General features: G+C 37.6%; 1 protein-coding gene across 8 annotated transcripts in view; it reads right to left on the reverse strand.

The window, feature by feature from the left end:
- DLG2 (discs large MAGUK scaffold protein 2) overlaps positions 1-15,035 on the reverse strand; it is an 857,148-nt gene that overhangs the window by 602,058 nt on the left and 240,055 nt on the right. For all 8 annotated transcript variants that reach the window (XM_087868197.1, XM_087868200.1, XM_045815593.2 and 5 more), the window contains exon 3: positions 12,943-12,993. In XM_087868197.1, the coding sequence (XP_087724323.1) occupies positions 12,943-12,993 (51 nt within the window). The remainder of the gene's footprint in view (positions 1-12,942; positions 12,994-15,035) is intronic.

Genomic DNA, 15,035 nt, shown 5'->3' on the forward strand with positions numbered 1-15,035 from the left:
AAGCAGCAGAGATAGAGGAAAAGGAGTGAGGCTGAAAGTTAGAGATGTGAATTTTAGACTGGCCTTTGCTCTGTATTGAGTGACCTTGAGGAACCCATGAAAACACTTTCTGAGCCTTTTTTTCCTCATTTGCAAAATGAGGTGTCATGTTTTCTTGTCCTATTTCACAGAGTAGTTTGAAGGATGAAGTCTCTGGAAAATTGTTTGAAAATAATGAAGTGATATTAAAATATGATATAATATATTCATAATATCATAATATATACATTGAACACATTTTAATATATTCATCGTATCAAGTGATGAAACAACAACACTGCCTGGATAGTGGAACTAACAATCTCACCAATTTTCACTTCGGAAAACATGGGTATATTTCCTGAGGAACATTTCAAAAACACAATTGGAGCAGGCTTAAACTGGATTTCCTTTTTTTTTTTTGAATTAGAAGAATGCTAAATATGCAAAATGAGATGTCATTTTTGTTGTTTTTCCCCAGAATTGGGTTACATTACCGAGCTTGGAGAAATTTAAGCAGATGCCGGGGGTGGGTGGAGGGATGAGCCTGACTTATTTCTCAAATATTAAGATATCATCCTAAAGAAAAATAAATGCATATCTATTCATTGACATTGTCTTCTGTTTTGTCTTTGTCTTTCTCTTGAAGCTGCTTTTAGCATTTCAGAGCTAACCTAAGATATTTTGCCTTTGGCTGAATGTTTCCTTTTGATAAATGTATAAGCCTTAAAGGCAGTCTGAATATATTACTGCTGGTCAAAGAATAAATGTTTTACTCCAAAAAGTCTTCCACATTTTTCATGCTATGCTGTGGTACCACATAGTCATTGAAGAAGTTATCAACCAGCTCTGCCATAGGCTAGTTTTGTGACCATGGACAAATGTCCTAACTTCCTTGAACTACCATCTGCTTATTGTAAAATAGAAGCTCTACAACTTATGTGATGACCTAGTTGTTAAGATATGACATAACCACCATAGATTAGCATACAAGAGATTAGCATATAAGGTTCAAACTTTAATAGGTGATAGAAATTGATATATTTACTGTTGCAGCAGCTACTGCTACCAGTGCTAGAAATAGCACTGAGCATTGGCCCCGGCTTACAAAGAAGATTCTATCTATCTATCTACAGACACACATAAACACATAAGTACATGAAAGAAATATATGCATATGTATATTATAAAGTGTATAATGTATAATATAAGATGTATATAAAATTCATACTTATATGTGTTTGGGTGCATGTAAGTATGTACATATACACAATCAGGAGTAAGAAATTATCCTTATCCTGTACCTTTTGTCAGAAGACTAATTAATTCTTCCAATGATTCAACTAGTGAGCTTCTAGATTCTTCTGGGGATTAAAAATAGCCAGATGTAAAATTTCAAATAAAAAGGATTAAACTGAGAAATAGCCTTTGAGGACCTTAAGATTTATACAGAAGGTATATACAACATGAACACAGATGATAATAAGAAAGCCCTGAGGTGGTAAAGAGATGAATTAGTTAACTATAACTGAGAGAATCTGACAAAGCTGTTGAGAAGAGGTAATGCACGAGCTGGGTTTTTAGGAAGAGCTTGTCTGGCAAAAATGGTAAGGGAGAGAAGAGCAATTTTAGGATCAATAAAGCCTGATTGGTGATCCTGAATTAAATCCAAGGCGACATTCTTAATGACTAAATGTGCATTGTTTAATTTATGCAGAGTCTATAGAGACTGAACATTGTAAACTTTAAAACTAGATAATACCCGGGCACCTGGTGGCTCTGTCGGTTAAGTGTACGCCTTTGGCTCAGGTCATGATCTGAGAGTCCCGGAATTGAGTCCTGAATCAGTCTCCCTGTTTAGTGGGGAGTCTGCTTCTCCCTCTGCCTCTGCACCTCCCCCTGTTCATATGCTTGCTCGCTCTCTCTTTCTCGCTCTCTCTCAAATAAATAGATAAAATCATTAAAAAATAAATAAATAAATAAATAAAACTAGATAATATGCCATAGACGTTCTGGTGCCTATGAATATTTTCATAACACATGCATTCGATTTTTCAAAAGGATAGATCATTTGAAAGTTTAAAAATGCATCAAGCCCATTGAACTAAGTGGATAAAATATATACTCTAAAACCTACCAGTTCAAACCATTTCTTAAATTCTTGAAATAACTTTCAGTTTTTCTATTATGCATCTCTATTTTGAGATACTACTAGTGTTTTTGCTTCTTCTCTCTTATTTTTCCTTTTCCTTTCTCCGCATTAAAGCAGGTTTTCATTGCAGGGGGACATAAAGAGAGAGAGGGCTGAAATCAAAAGGGGTGCTACAGAAATGGTTTGAGTCATGTTCTCAAGAGGTTGCCAAGACCAATCTTAACCCCATTTATCTACCCTGCCATCAAAAATGTTCCTTCATTCTAAAGCTGGAATCTTCTTACAGCCATAAATGGCTCCATACTACTATTCAATCTCTAGAGTTCCTCACTTCATGCCCATGGAAGAGGGTGGTTTGTCTCAGAATTCTAAGCAAAAGTCATGGAATTCTGATTGTACTGGATTGAGTTGCATATCCACCACCTGATGGAGGCCAGGGCAGCAGGATGTGCTAACTGGCCCAAATCAGTAAGAAACTTCCCTTGGAGTTAAGAGTCACCTTAGTTTCCACCAAATCATATGGGCTACTGTGGCCAAGACCGTTATCTGAACTAAAATCTGGGTACAGTTAGCAAAGCAAAAAAGGTAAAAAGAACAAAATGGATAGATAACCAACAAATGTCCAATCAACGTTGGAAAGGTACAGCAGAAACCTAACCGACTGGAGGGGACAGCTCAGAGAGGGGCAATGGATGTTGCAGCAGTTACTTGTGAGGAAGAATGACTAACAAGTGTACAGGTTGTCTGTCACTGTGCAAGGACACAGAACTGTGGGATCATTCCGGAGATGGCTGAAGTGGTGGCAAGAGAAGCACTAAGAAGACTGAGGTTACATTTGCTTGCTGGCTTGACAGTTGAGCTACTGAGACTGCATTTGCTGCTGCCCTAGCTACATCAGTCAGGATTTGTTCAGTTGCAAGTAGCAAAATACCCAGTTTTTACCATTTCTCAAGATCTAGTATTTAGTGATCCATCTGTGATTTCTGGTGGCTTGTATTGTTGCTCCTTGGATCTTTGCTTTCCAGTAGCCTCATCATAATCCTGAACAGTCAGGGCACCCCCAAGTGAGAGTTCTCCTTGCCAAACTTTCTTAACCATCCATATATTGTCGGTACAAGCCACAGAAATAGACCTGCTCTGCTTAGAAAACTCAACTCCAGAATGATAGAGTTTTATCATTTTTGTGTAAGTCTTTCCAGTGTGGATTTTGTTTAAAAGATGTTAGGTTTAGAAGTTCCACTCCACTAGCATCAATGTGCTTGTAATAATAAGGGGCCATGTCAAAGAAAGATGGGGGTAATAATAGTGTAACAAGAGGGTCACAGAAGAAAATATACTGGCCAGTTTAGATGATGTGAGGGCACTGAAGCCAGAGCAATGAACTAGAAGGGAGCACCTGTTAATACTCTAGTAACAGAGGGTTTGTGAGGTAAAAGAAGGGAGATAACTCAGCTGAGAGCTTATGAAGAAAAATGGAGATGGTTGGAGTCAGCAGCTGAATTTCAGCTAAATGTACTCTGCGCTGATTCATCTAAATCAGCCCTTTGAGGTATATTTACCAGGAGCTCCTCAATCCTGAGACTTTGGTGCTTACATTTAAAGTAAAGTTAGATTAATGACCCCTCAAATGTCTGTACACTATATTTCTAGCAATCTTTTTTTTTCTGACATCTGAGTCCAGTAGTTAATGCTGTAGACCACTTTCCACATGTATAAAGCTTGCTGGTTCCCAAATCAGAGAAGTTTCTAGACAGTAGAGACCTAAATTCATAGACCTGTCACCAGCCATTCTCTTTACCTGCCACTTTTGTTTATTGCTCTTTTATTTCTGGAAGTTGGAACACAGTAATGGGTTACTTTAAAGGAGATGGTATGTGTAAGCTTTCGGGTATTAAGGTTTACTGCAACCTGCCAACACTATTCTACTGGAGAGCTTTGCTTTATGACCTCACCTTAGTGGTGAGAGACAGGACTAGAATTTAGAATAGGTAAAGAATCTAAGCAAGGCAACATTTATTTTGAGAACAGGCTATGGCAGCATGAGCCTAGCCATAACCTAGGACCTACTCGGTAACTTCAGCACAGTGAAAGCTACACTACAACACCAAGATACACTTGTGTAAGTGCAAATATTGGCAAGTTGTGGATGTCTGATTCGAATTAGTTTTGCTAAGAAGAATTAGGGAAGACTCAAGTAGCCATTGGATACGGAGTGGTGTCTGGTTGTCTTTAAGACAGAGGAACTGGATGCTTCCAATTCTCCCTCTCTCCCCTCTTCTCCCTCTTTTTTCCCCTCTCCCTCTTGCACTCTCTCTCACCCTCCTTTTTTCCCTTCCTCCCTTTCTCATTTTCTGTCTCTGGCTTTCTCTGCAGGAAGCCTCCTTTTCTCAGTTGAGCTGACTCCACACAGCAGGAGACCCGAGGGCTCCTCTGCCTCCTATCTCCCAGCTTTGCAACACCGTTGTATGCAGCGCCTCTCTATCTCCCACACTCTAGTGGGAAAAATCCTGAGGAGTGCTTTTATCAGCTCAGTTTGATTCAGGTGTCAACCCCTAAACTGTGCATTAAATCATTAAGAATGCTTTCAAAATAAAGATTTCCCATGCTCCACCCTCCCAAGGTGCTTCCTCATTTGGTCTAGGGCCAGGCTCGGGTATCAGTATTATTTTTTACCGGCTCACCAGGTAATTCCAATGAGTAGCTCTAGATCAATCCCCTGTGTGATGGGTGCCATGACCGGCAGTTGTCCCCAGAACACCTAGTTAGAATGGAGAGAGAAGCTGTTCCCCGAAGGGGGATGTTCCTCTGCCAGTTCCCTCTGACAAAATAGCCACTCACTGTATCATATGTAAAGAGGAAGTGGGAGGCTATTAGAATACAAGAGTTTATGGGCCTGTTGGGGCAGGTGAAGCAAATATCATAGCCTGACGCTATTGAAAACTAAAGAATACACTGCAACTGCTTGTCTAGCCTGGAACTAAGTTCTTGTTAGCTAACAAAGGAGAGAGCTACAAGTACCACTGTGTTATTCTATAGGAAGCTATATCTGCAAAGTCAAGAGCAGACTCCATTTATACACTCAGTGTGCTTAAAGAATACACTGATAATTTGATATATGAACGTTTTGGGGATCGCTTAAGAAGCTCATCATTTACTACAAATATAGTCACACACTCACAGGGGAAAGGAAGCATGCATATGCCACTTGACCTAGCCTCAGAATCATAGCCTGAAGCAGTGACATATTAAAATAAAAGAAAACATGAGGCCTCCGTAAGTGTGTGTATACACTTTAGAGCAGCTAATAATATTGAACATCTATGATGTTCCATGAACTCTTTTATGCATTATACATATATTATTTCTACTTTTCACAATAATGCTCTATGATAGATATTAGTATCTTATTCATTAGGGAGAAAACTAATGAGACTTTAATAGTTAAGTAAGTTGCTCAAGGTCACACAGAGAGCAGCTGACCCTGGATGATTCAAAATAAGGTCTGAGTTCAAGGACTATGCTTCTTTCCACTGCTTATATAAACCTACCCTTATTCCACAAATCTTGTGATACTTTCCACCACTCCACCTAAGTTGGATCCAAGTTCATACATATTGAGTAAATATTTTTATTTATATCTAAAGTACACACTTATGTTTAAGTGGTTTCTATGCACATACAAATAGAGATGTGTACATATATTTCAAACACACTTAAAATATACACTGATAATTGAATATACATAAAATTTGGAATTCATTTAAGAAATGTACCAATTATTAAAAATTATTTAGACTAGAATAAGACTGTACTATAGCAGACTATATAAAAGCTGAAACCCCCTCAAATATTGTTGAGACTCTGGCTTTTTATTCCTATTACTATTAAATTGAAACTAAGCTGAAGACATCCAGAAAAAAATCAGGATATAGAAATCCAAGCCTCCACATTATTTGAAGTAATAGACCTGTAATTCCATTTGAATTTAGGAATTTTCACCTTCATGAACATTCAATTACTTGAGATAAACACATTTGGCATAAGTCATTCAGACACCCAATTATTTTCCAATTAATATGATATGTGGATGAATCTGGAGAGTCCATCAGAAAACTTTAATGGGTCACCTCTTACCTGGAAGTTCAGAAATACTATTTTCAAAATCCCCATGTTACCCACCTTATACTCAAGACTTGGTCCATGTATGGGAGTTTGAGGGTGCAATAAATCAGTCACTTTCCTCTGCCCTACAGATTGCTTATATTTGGGAAGATAGCTCAGATCTTTGAGTTGTTGTTGTTTTTTTTTTTTAACTGCAAAAGAATATCCCTGACTCATCAGACAGAACATTCAAGTAGTATCACATGATCATACATTCCGCAGCTGCCAGGAAAGTACTCCAATATTTTTTTTTTGGAGGCTGGGGGCAGGGGTCAGAGGAGGTGACAGATAGTCATATAGTCACTTCGATATCACTGCTAAATTGCAGTCATGCATGATGGTTAGGGTTATAAAGCCATGATGAATCTATTATCCATGCTGGGTAAACTAGCTTCTCTTGATATAAGTCATACTGGGGGTATATAACCTATTAACTTCCTACATGAATAATGGATAAATAACTCAGAGGCATAGACTTTATACTCAGCTACCTCTTTAATGTCTTCAGAGCCCACGGTGACAGAAAGATTTGAAATATCACAGGTGGCCTTTGCTGATAGATCCAGACAGTGCTTATGAAAGGAATTTGCTGGATTATAATCTTATGAAACGTATACCAATATCACAGCCAAAGTAATCTTTTTAAAACACAAATATGCAAGATTTATGTATTTGAGAGAGGGGGAGAGTACGAGTATGCGGAGTGGGCAGAGGGAGAGAGAGAGAGAAGCAGACTTCCTGAGTGCGCTGCCTCTGCCTGCTGCTCAATCTCACAACCCTGAGATCATGAACTGAGCAGAAATTAAGAGTCGGACACTTAACCAACTAAGCCACCTAGGTGCCCCAATTATATTAATTTTCTGTTTAAAGTTATTCAAGGGTTCTCCATTGCCTTTGGGATAAAATTTAAACTCCTCTGTAGGTAGGTTACTTAAGGCATCTATGTTCTCAACCTTCTCTAACACTCTAGCCTGGCCTCTCCCTCTAAGCCCTACCTTAGCTTCAGGTGCGGCCATTCTGGACTTGAAGTTCCTTAAGCATGTTACTTTTCCATGGGTCCTTGAACATTTGCATCTGCTGGTCCCTGTCTGAGAGGCCTTCTTCTTCCACTCCCTTTTCCATGGCTTGCTTTGTCTCATCTTTCATAAGCCAGGTAAGGTATAAAGCCTCAGGGAAATACCCCATTCTGGACCAGGTATCCACAGCACTCTGTTATTCTTCATGGTTTTTGCCTATTGACCTCTCTGGGTTCTCTACCAGGCTGTAAAATTCTATGAAACAAAGACTGTGTCCGACAAATAAGTGTACATTAGACACATGTGGAATTCACTGTTTGGCAAGTGGCCAATGCACTGAACAATTTTGCTATAGAGGAGGAGTCATCAGCTTGTCCTAAAATTGTTCAATGCCTTTTCTCTTTTTTTTTTTTCCTGTCATCATGGTAATATAAAGAACACTATAATAAAATTCCTCCTGTCAAGGAATTCATAGGTCAGTGGAAAAGACACATTTTATTCATCATTTAGTGTGAGAAGTTCTCTGCTTGGGTTAATTTATAAAGGGGACCTTGCCCAAGAGGGAAAAATCAAGAGAAGATTCTTAGAGGAAATGACATTTGAACTTAATTTTGAGGACAATCTAACTCAATGGTAATGAGCTTAGGTTCTGGTATCTGTTGGGCATGGCGCTGAATCCTAGCTTCATCCCCTACTAACATTGTAACTTTTGACAAGTTATTTACTTTCTGAGCCTCAGTGTCCTAATATGTAAAACGGAGTTGGCAGTATCCACTTCATAGGGGTGTTACTAAATGTGATTAGCTTATTACTAAATTAAATGTTATAGAGAGAAAATGTAGAAAAAGTAGACACTGTAAAAGCATATAACAAGAATCATAACTTCTTCATCATTGGATGTCTGACACTGAACAAAGTAACTGGAAAAAAAACTGATATGAGAGAAGTTCTTGTTAGATTGAAACTTGTTAGATCAAGGGAGGCTATGTTTTTAATAAGCTTCCTTCATGATCCTAATAAATAACACTTGTGAGAACTACTATGTTAGCACAAAGGAAAAGTTAAGAATAACAACTATGCATGCTGTCCTAAACCTTTATATTAACTCATTTAATCATCACAAAGACTCTAGGAGATAATTATAAATATTCTAGTCTCGTTTAAAGGTATGGAAATTGATGTACAGAAAGGTTAAGTATTCAGCTCTAACTCAACCAGTAAGTAATAGAGCCCAGATTCAAACACAGGCCATGTGTCTCTACTTCACTGCATTTGCAGTGGTAGAGCACTGGCATAATCCATTCATACACCAAATGTTCACTGAATATATACTATATTCCAGATAATGTTCTAGGCAAATTGGATACAGAAGTGACTATATATTTACATATACCATATATTGAGGGAGAGAGATATTAACAAAGTGAGCAGTAAATAAATTAATAATATTAATTTCAGATATTGGTAAATGCAATTAAAAAAGTAATAAAGCTATGAATGTGGAAAAAAAGTGTAACGGGGATGCTGGTACTAATTTAAATGGGGTGCACAAGGGAGAATTTTCTGAGACCCTTGAGCAGATATTAAATGATGAAAAGAGCAAACCATGTAAACATCCAAGGGGAGATTCTAGGAGGAAGAAAGAATAACAAATATTAAGACTTTAAGGTAGGGAAAGCCTGGCTTTTTAAAGGAATGATGAGAAAGTATGTGTGAAATGTTCTAGGAGTTGGTGGGAAGGGCATAATGTCAGAGAGAAAAGCAGGGGTCAGATTGTATAAGGTGTTGTAGTTGATGATAGTGAGTGTAATTATTACCTCTTGAAGAGTTATAAGAATAAAAGTGGTATACTCTGGTTTATATTTTGAAAAAGATTACTCTGGCTACTTTGAGGAGGAGTGGACAAAAATGGAAACTACTACAGTGGTCCAGGCATGGGAATGATATTAGTTTGGACTAGAATTCAGCAGGGTCGGTGATAATATTTGATTGATTTTGAAATGTATTTTCATGGTAGAACCAGTAGGACTTGCTCTGGATGCCAAGGGAAAAAGAGCAATTAAGCAAGACTCCTAGAGGAGGTTTTTTTTGGGGCCTGAATAATAAGGAAAATGATAGAACCAATTAGCTAAGATGAGGAATATTAGGGTAGAGGCAGCTTTTGCCCCAAGGGTAGGGAGCACAGGGAAATCATGAATTCTGTTAGGAACATACTCAGTTTAGAAGACCTTCTTGATATTCAGCAGAGATGCCAACTGGACAGTTAGCTGTACACATTTGGAATGCAGAAGAGAGATCATAACTCAGATATGGGAATTGTCAGTTGAAAGTTGGTATTAACACCATGGGTCTGGATGAGATCACTAAGGGAATGAGGAGAGGTTGAGAAGAGGTCTGTGCATTAGGTTTCTGGAATGCACCGACATTTAGAGGAGGAGCCAGCAAGGAGACGGAGACAGAGTGCCAATGAGGTGGTGAATAAACAGGAGAAATGTTTTGTCCTGCAAGACTAGGAACTATCATCTGGAAGGAAGGAGCCAGTGATAGCTGCACAGCAAACTGATGTTTGAATTTAGTAAGATGGAACCTGTCAAGACTTTGATGAAGATGGTTTTAGGACTACTGAGGGGACAAGAAAAAATGAACTAGATTAAAATAAGAAAATGAAGTAATAAAGTGGAGTTACTGAAAATAGACAACTTCCCTAGATTTTTGGTAAAGAAACTAGAATTATGAAACAACAGGAATGGAACATAGGGCCAAGTGACATTTTGTTTTGTTTTGCTATATTACTATATTCCTATATTACTAATATATTCCTATATTACTCCATTGCTAGAGGACTTTTTTCTTTTTTAATGAGAAATATTATATCATATCTGTATTAAATTTATCCAGGGGAAAAAAGAGAGAGAGGGAAACTGATATTGCAGGAGAGAGAGGGGAGACAACTTTAGAAGCAGAGCCCTTAAATAGACTAGAGGTTATAGAATGCAGGTCTCAAGTGAAAGGCTGGCCTCCTAAAGGAGCAGGGAACATTTTCCATTCAAACAGGGAGACCACACTGGCAGAGCTGGTGATAGGAAAGCGAGGTGGTCTTCCTGTGATTGCTTGGATTTTCTCAAGGACACAGGAAGCGAAGTCAACAGCGGAGACTGAGGATGAGGGAGGGGGTGTTAGAGATTTGAGGAGAGCAAATAAGTTGTGAATCTGTTGTCCCAGAGAATGAGAAAGTGATTTTTCTAAAGAAATGTATAAGAATTGCTAGGATGTTTTGAAGTTTCACTCGACATCAATAGATATAAATTTAAAGTAAGATGAATGAGTGCTACTCTCAACCCATTCATTTGCCCAGAGGCTGGCATGGAGAGCTGAGGCTTTGTGGGAGGAGCACAGAAACGGAGAGAGGAGAAGGAATGTTAAAAGCATGTGAGAGGGAGACTTGAAGTATGGTGGGTGGGGGAGGGGTGGGCATAAGAAAGGTGAAACCTGGAGGGAAACGGTAAAATCGGTGATTCAAGGTCCCAGTGGAGTTGGAAGAATTTTGGCGGGGCCGGGGCACTGGAATAAATGGTAAGCCAGAAAAGAGGTGGTGTACAACAAAGACAATACTTGACGGAGGTTTTGGGGGTGGGTAGGTCATGGCAGAGACAAGGTTCAGAGTGTGACTGAGACTCCAAGGGCAGGAGGTGAGATGACGCGCCAGATCCTGAAGCAAGGGAGTGTCAGAATGCAGCCTAGAACCCACAGTTGTCTCACTCCCACTGAATGTTTTACCTCACACCCAAGTGGGCTTCGATTTTCTGACCTATAAAACCAGGGTAACAAAACAGTATCATGTTTAAGATGAGGGGGCATGGGGAGAGAGAAGGGTGGGCTCCATGAGTGTGAGATCTGTGCCGTGCAACAGGGTCCTGAATTTAAGAAGGGTCACGTGGCATTTAATGCCTGGGTCTTGACATCTTTTTAGATTCTTAATAATTTTTAAACAAGGGCCTCACATTTTCATTTACACTGTACTCTGCCAGTCCTAGAGAGAAGATTAGTGATTTAGTAGGAGAAATGTGTTCTCTTTTTTCATTTGGGCTAATTTTCCGTAAGCCTAATTTTTCTCCATTTAGCACGCCATTAAAATTTAACCAAAGTTCATAATGGAAGTTTTAAAGAACACATCTGTCAAACACTTGACTTTTAATGTAAATTTCCTTTTAAAACCACTCATGCTCAATAAAAATTAGGCTGAGAATGAAAAATTCCCTAACTCAGGAAAGTGAATAATCAGTAAACTTGAAAGGAATATAAATTTAAGTGCAGGTCTAGAGTCTGAATTCATACTTGAATGAAACAGCTTAGGAAAATACTTACGTTTTTATTTCTTATTGTAAGTAAATTATATGTTTATTATGGAATGTTTAGCAAAAAAATGTAAACAAAAAGAAGAAACTAAAAATTATCCAAAATCCTTAACAAGAGTTAACATTTTGATATAGATTCTTTCAGGCTTTACGTATATACTTATGAATGCGAATTATGCATGTTGGTACTTATGGGATTGTATTTACATACCATTATAAAATTTATTCTTTTAATTTGATAAGATAACCTTGTTAGGTCTTCCATTCTTATATTTAAATATTCTTAAAAATACCATTATAATTTAATATAATTTTCTATTGTTTGGACATATAATAATGTATTATTAAACACTGACTTTTTCAATCTTCACTGTTATGAACATACCGATATGAACATTCTTTATATCTTTGTACATTTTATAGGTATAATTTCTGATTCAAAAAGTCTGCCCATTTTAAAGCTTTTGATCCATTTTTCCAAATTGTTTTTTTTATGGATGTAACAATTTCTAGGGCTACTCCATGGCAGTGAATATTAACCTTTCTTTTAAATTTTGCCAATTGGACAGACAAAAACCACTTAACATCATTGTTTTCTTTGTTTATTAATAAGGTTGAACAAGTTTTCATCTGTTATTGGCCTTTTCTTTTTTGGTCATATTTTTTTCTAGGTGGTTTTTGGCCTTTCTCTTACTGACTTGTAAAATACGTTTACAGATTAGGGTTGTTACAGAGAATTTTGCTAATTTGTCAAAGCCTTGTCAAGACCCTGATAACATATTTGCAGAGATCTGCAGGATTGCTGTTATTTTTCTCCATAAGGGTGGCTTTAAGATGTATCACTTGTTTTTTTTTTAAACTAAAAAATGCATGATAATGGTAGTTATGAGATAGCATTAATACTATGTAAATGAAAATATTTTGTATTGTATCTAAAAATGCATAGCAAAATGTTAGTAATGCAAACAATAAGAAAAAGTGCCATACTAGCTCACTGAATATTTCTTTCTCACTCATTTCTCCAAATCTTGGCGATGCAATTTACATATGGAATGTTCTGGTGATTTGGTCTGTTTGTCTCTGTGCCCTCCACTGCAAGCATTTCATTAATTATTTTATTTTGAGTCCTGTTGGAAACTTCCAAGGTGTAACACACAGCTGTGTGATTTCACAAAATAATCATTAGGGTGCAGAATGTCAAATGCAAGATTGAGGTTTTGGATTGTTGGATTTTTCTTACCCTTTCCAATGTAATTTCTTCAAACTCATATTCAATTTCTGTTCCATTGACCTGTAGGTAGGGAAAAAGAAGAATGATTAAATACATATTAATGGGGAGATGGCTGCGTTTTTAACAACATTCAGGGTTAAGTTTCATTCAGGCTATGAATAAACCACACTTTCTTAATATTTGTGATTGTGTATTTTCATCCAAATAAAATATAGTCTAAGCTATTCTAAAATATATGAGTGAAACTCTGCAAAAAATAAGCAAAGCTTGTTGCATTCCTTAGAATTTGTGATATTTGGGGTAGAGGGAACAATACAAAATAAGCATTGTGAGGTTATAAAGAAGAAACCGCCTAGGGGCAATGTTACAGTTACAAGGGAAATAATTTCCTAATATCTTTTAAAATTTCCAAACAAACACTAAAATATGACCTTAAAAAGTCAGTGGAAAAGGCAGCATAACCATATATCATATTTTGCCAAAAAATAGCATTCAGAATAACCATGTCAGATAAGAAATGCCTTTTCTTTATTGGCTCAAGCTCAGGTAATTCATCCCCATTATCGTCGTTACATTTATTAGGAAGCCCTGGACCATGTAACAGAACCATGCCCATGTACTTCAGGAGCAGCAAGAAAAGAATGAAGTAGTACATGTTTGAAATTCCTAGCGAGAAAGCTTTGATCATCTAAACAACTCTTGCATTGATATGAATTTACAGAGAGAAATACTTAAATATAGCCAGGCAACAAATCGCATATGCCTTCGATGTCAACAGATGTGCATACAGAATAGATGAAGAGTGGCTTTAAAATAATCTAACAAATACTCAATTCCCACTCTTATCACAGAGTCCCTTTCAGCCAGGCAAAAGCCTCCAAGCGAGAAAATTCTTGAGGTGGCTGTGTCTTTTTTCTTACATGTGTCTTGGCAACATCATTAGCATTTAGGGGTCATCTAGAAAGACAAATTTGCTTCTTTTTCTTAAGATTTAATTAACTAATTTATTTGACATAGAGAGACAGTGAGAGAGAGAGAGAGAGAGTACAAGCAGGGGGAGCAGCAGAGGGAGAGGGAGAAGCAGCTCTCCACTGAGCAGGGAGTCCGATCAGACGCTTAACGACTGAGCCACCCATGCGCCCATAGAAAGACGAATTTCTAACCATCACCATTTTTGTAGGGTCTTAACCAGTTGACTTTTCCTTCCTGAGAAGAATTTAAACATAGTTCTTGCAGACTGAGAGCTCTATAAAGGCAAGGACCAGATACCCTCTTGCTTAACAGAGTCTGGCAAGAAATAATTGATGAAAGAAAGGAAAGGAAAGGAAAGGAAAGGAAAGGAAAGGAAAGGAAAGGAAAGGAAAGGAAAGGAAAGGAAAGGAAAGGAAAGGAAAGGAAAGGAAAGAGGACCAAAAGAATGACTGACTGAATTCAGTATTCATTTATTAATCTGATTTGTAAACACAGGTACTTGTGAATTCTCTTAGACTTTACTTATGTGTGTCCACCAGCCACTTAGAGCATGTTTTTGATTTTCTAATTACATGAGCTAATTGGTGAATCACATTTTACTGTGTTACTACATTATCAAACAGCCTTAAACCAAATTTGATTTTCTGGGCTTCAGCTAGTTAATGACTCATAGAAGAGGACTTGATGATGTTAGGAAGCTTTAGCGGCTTTATGGAGGTTTTTGTTCTTCATGTGTAAAAGTACAAAACAAAACTCAAAGTCCCTGTATGTGTGTGCCTCCATATTAATTCCATTTTTTGTTTGTTTTTTATAACTTTCTTTAGTTGATGGATGGCGGAAAGGGAAGGCTGACTTCGTGTGATATGTTTTCATTCTCCCTGTATGGCTCTGTGAAGCTTTTCTTTGGTTTAGTGACTTCTCTGGAGTGAAGCCCTTCACATTATCAAAGTGCTGAGAAGTGGGGAGGAAAAAAAAACAAACTTCAAAGAAATGAAAACAAACCTCTGATAATACAATCTAAAGGCTCAGGCTGAAAGAAATGCTGTTCAGAAGTGCTTAAAAGACAAGAGTCCTTTAGTGGCATACCGTGGTCCTTCGTGGTCTCCCCGAATCTTTGCTTAACCAATCTA

The sequence above is a fragment of the Ursus americanus genome, chromosome 16 (assembly GCF_024610735.1).
Source record: "Ursus americanus isolate L20-20 chromosome 16, mUrsAme1.1.p, whole genome shotgun sequence".
Lineage (NCBI taxonomy): Eukaryota > Metazoa > Chordata > Mammalia > Carnivora > Ursidae > Ursus > Ursus americanus.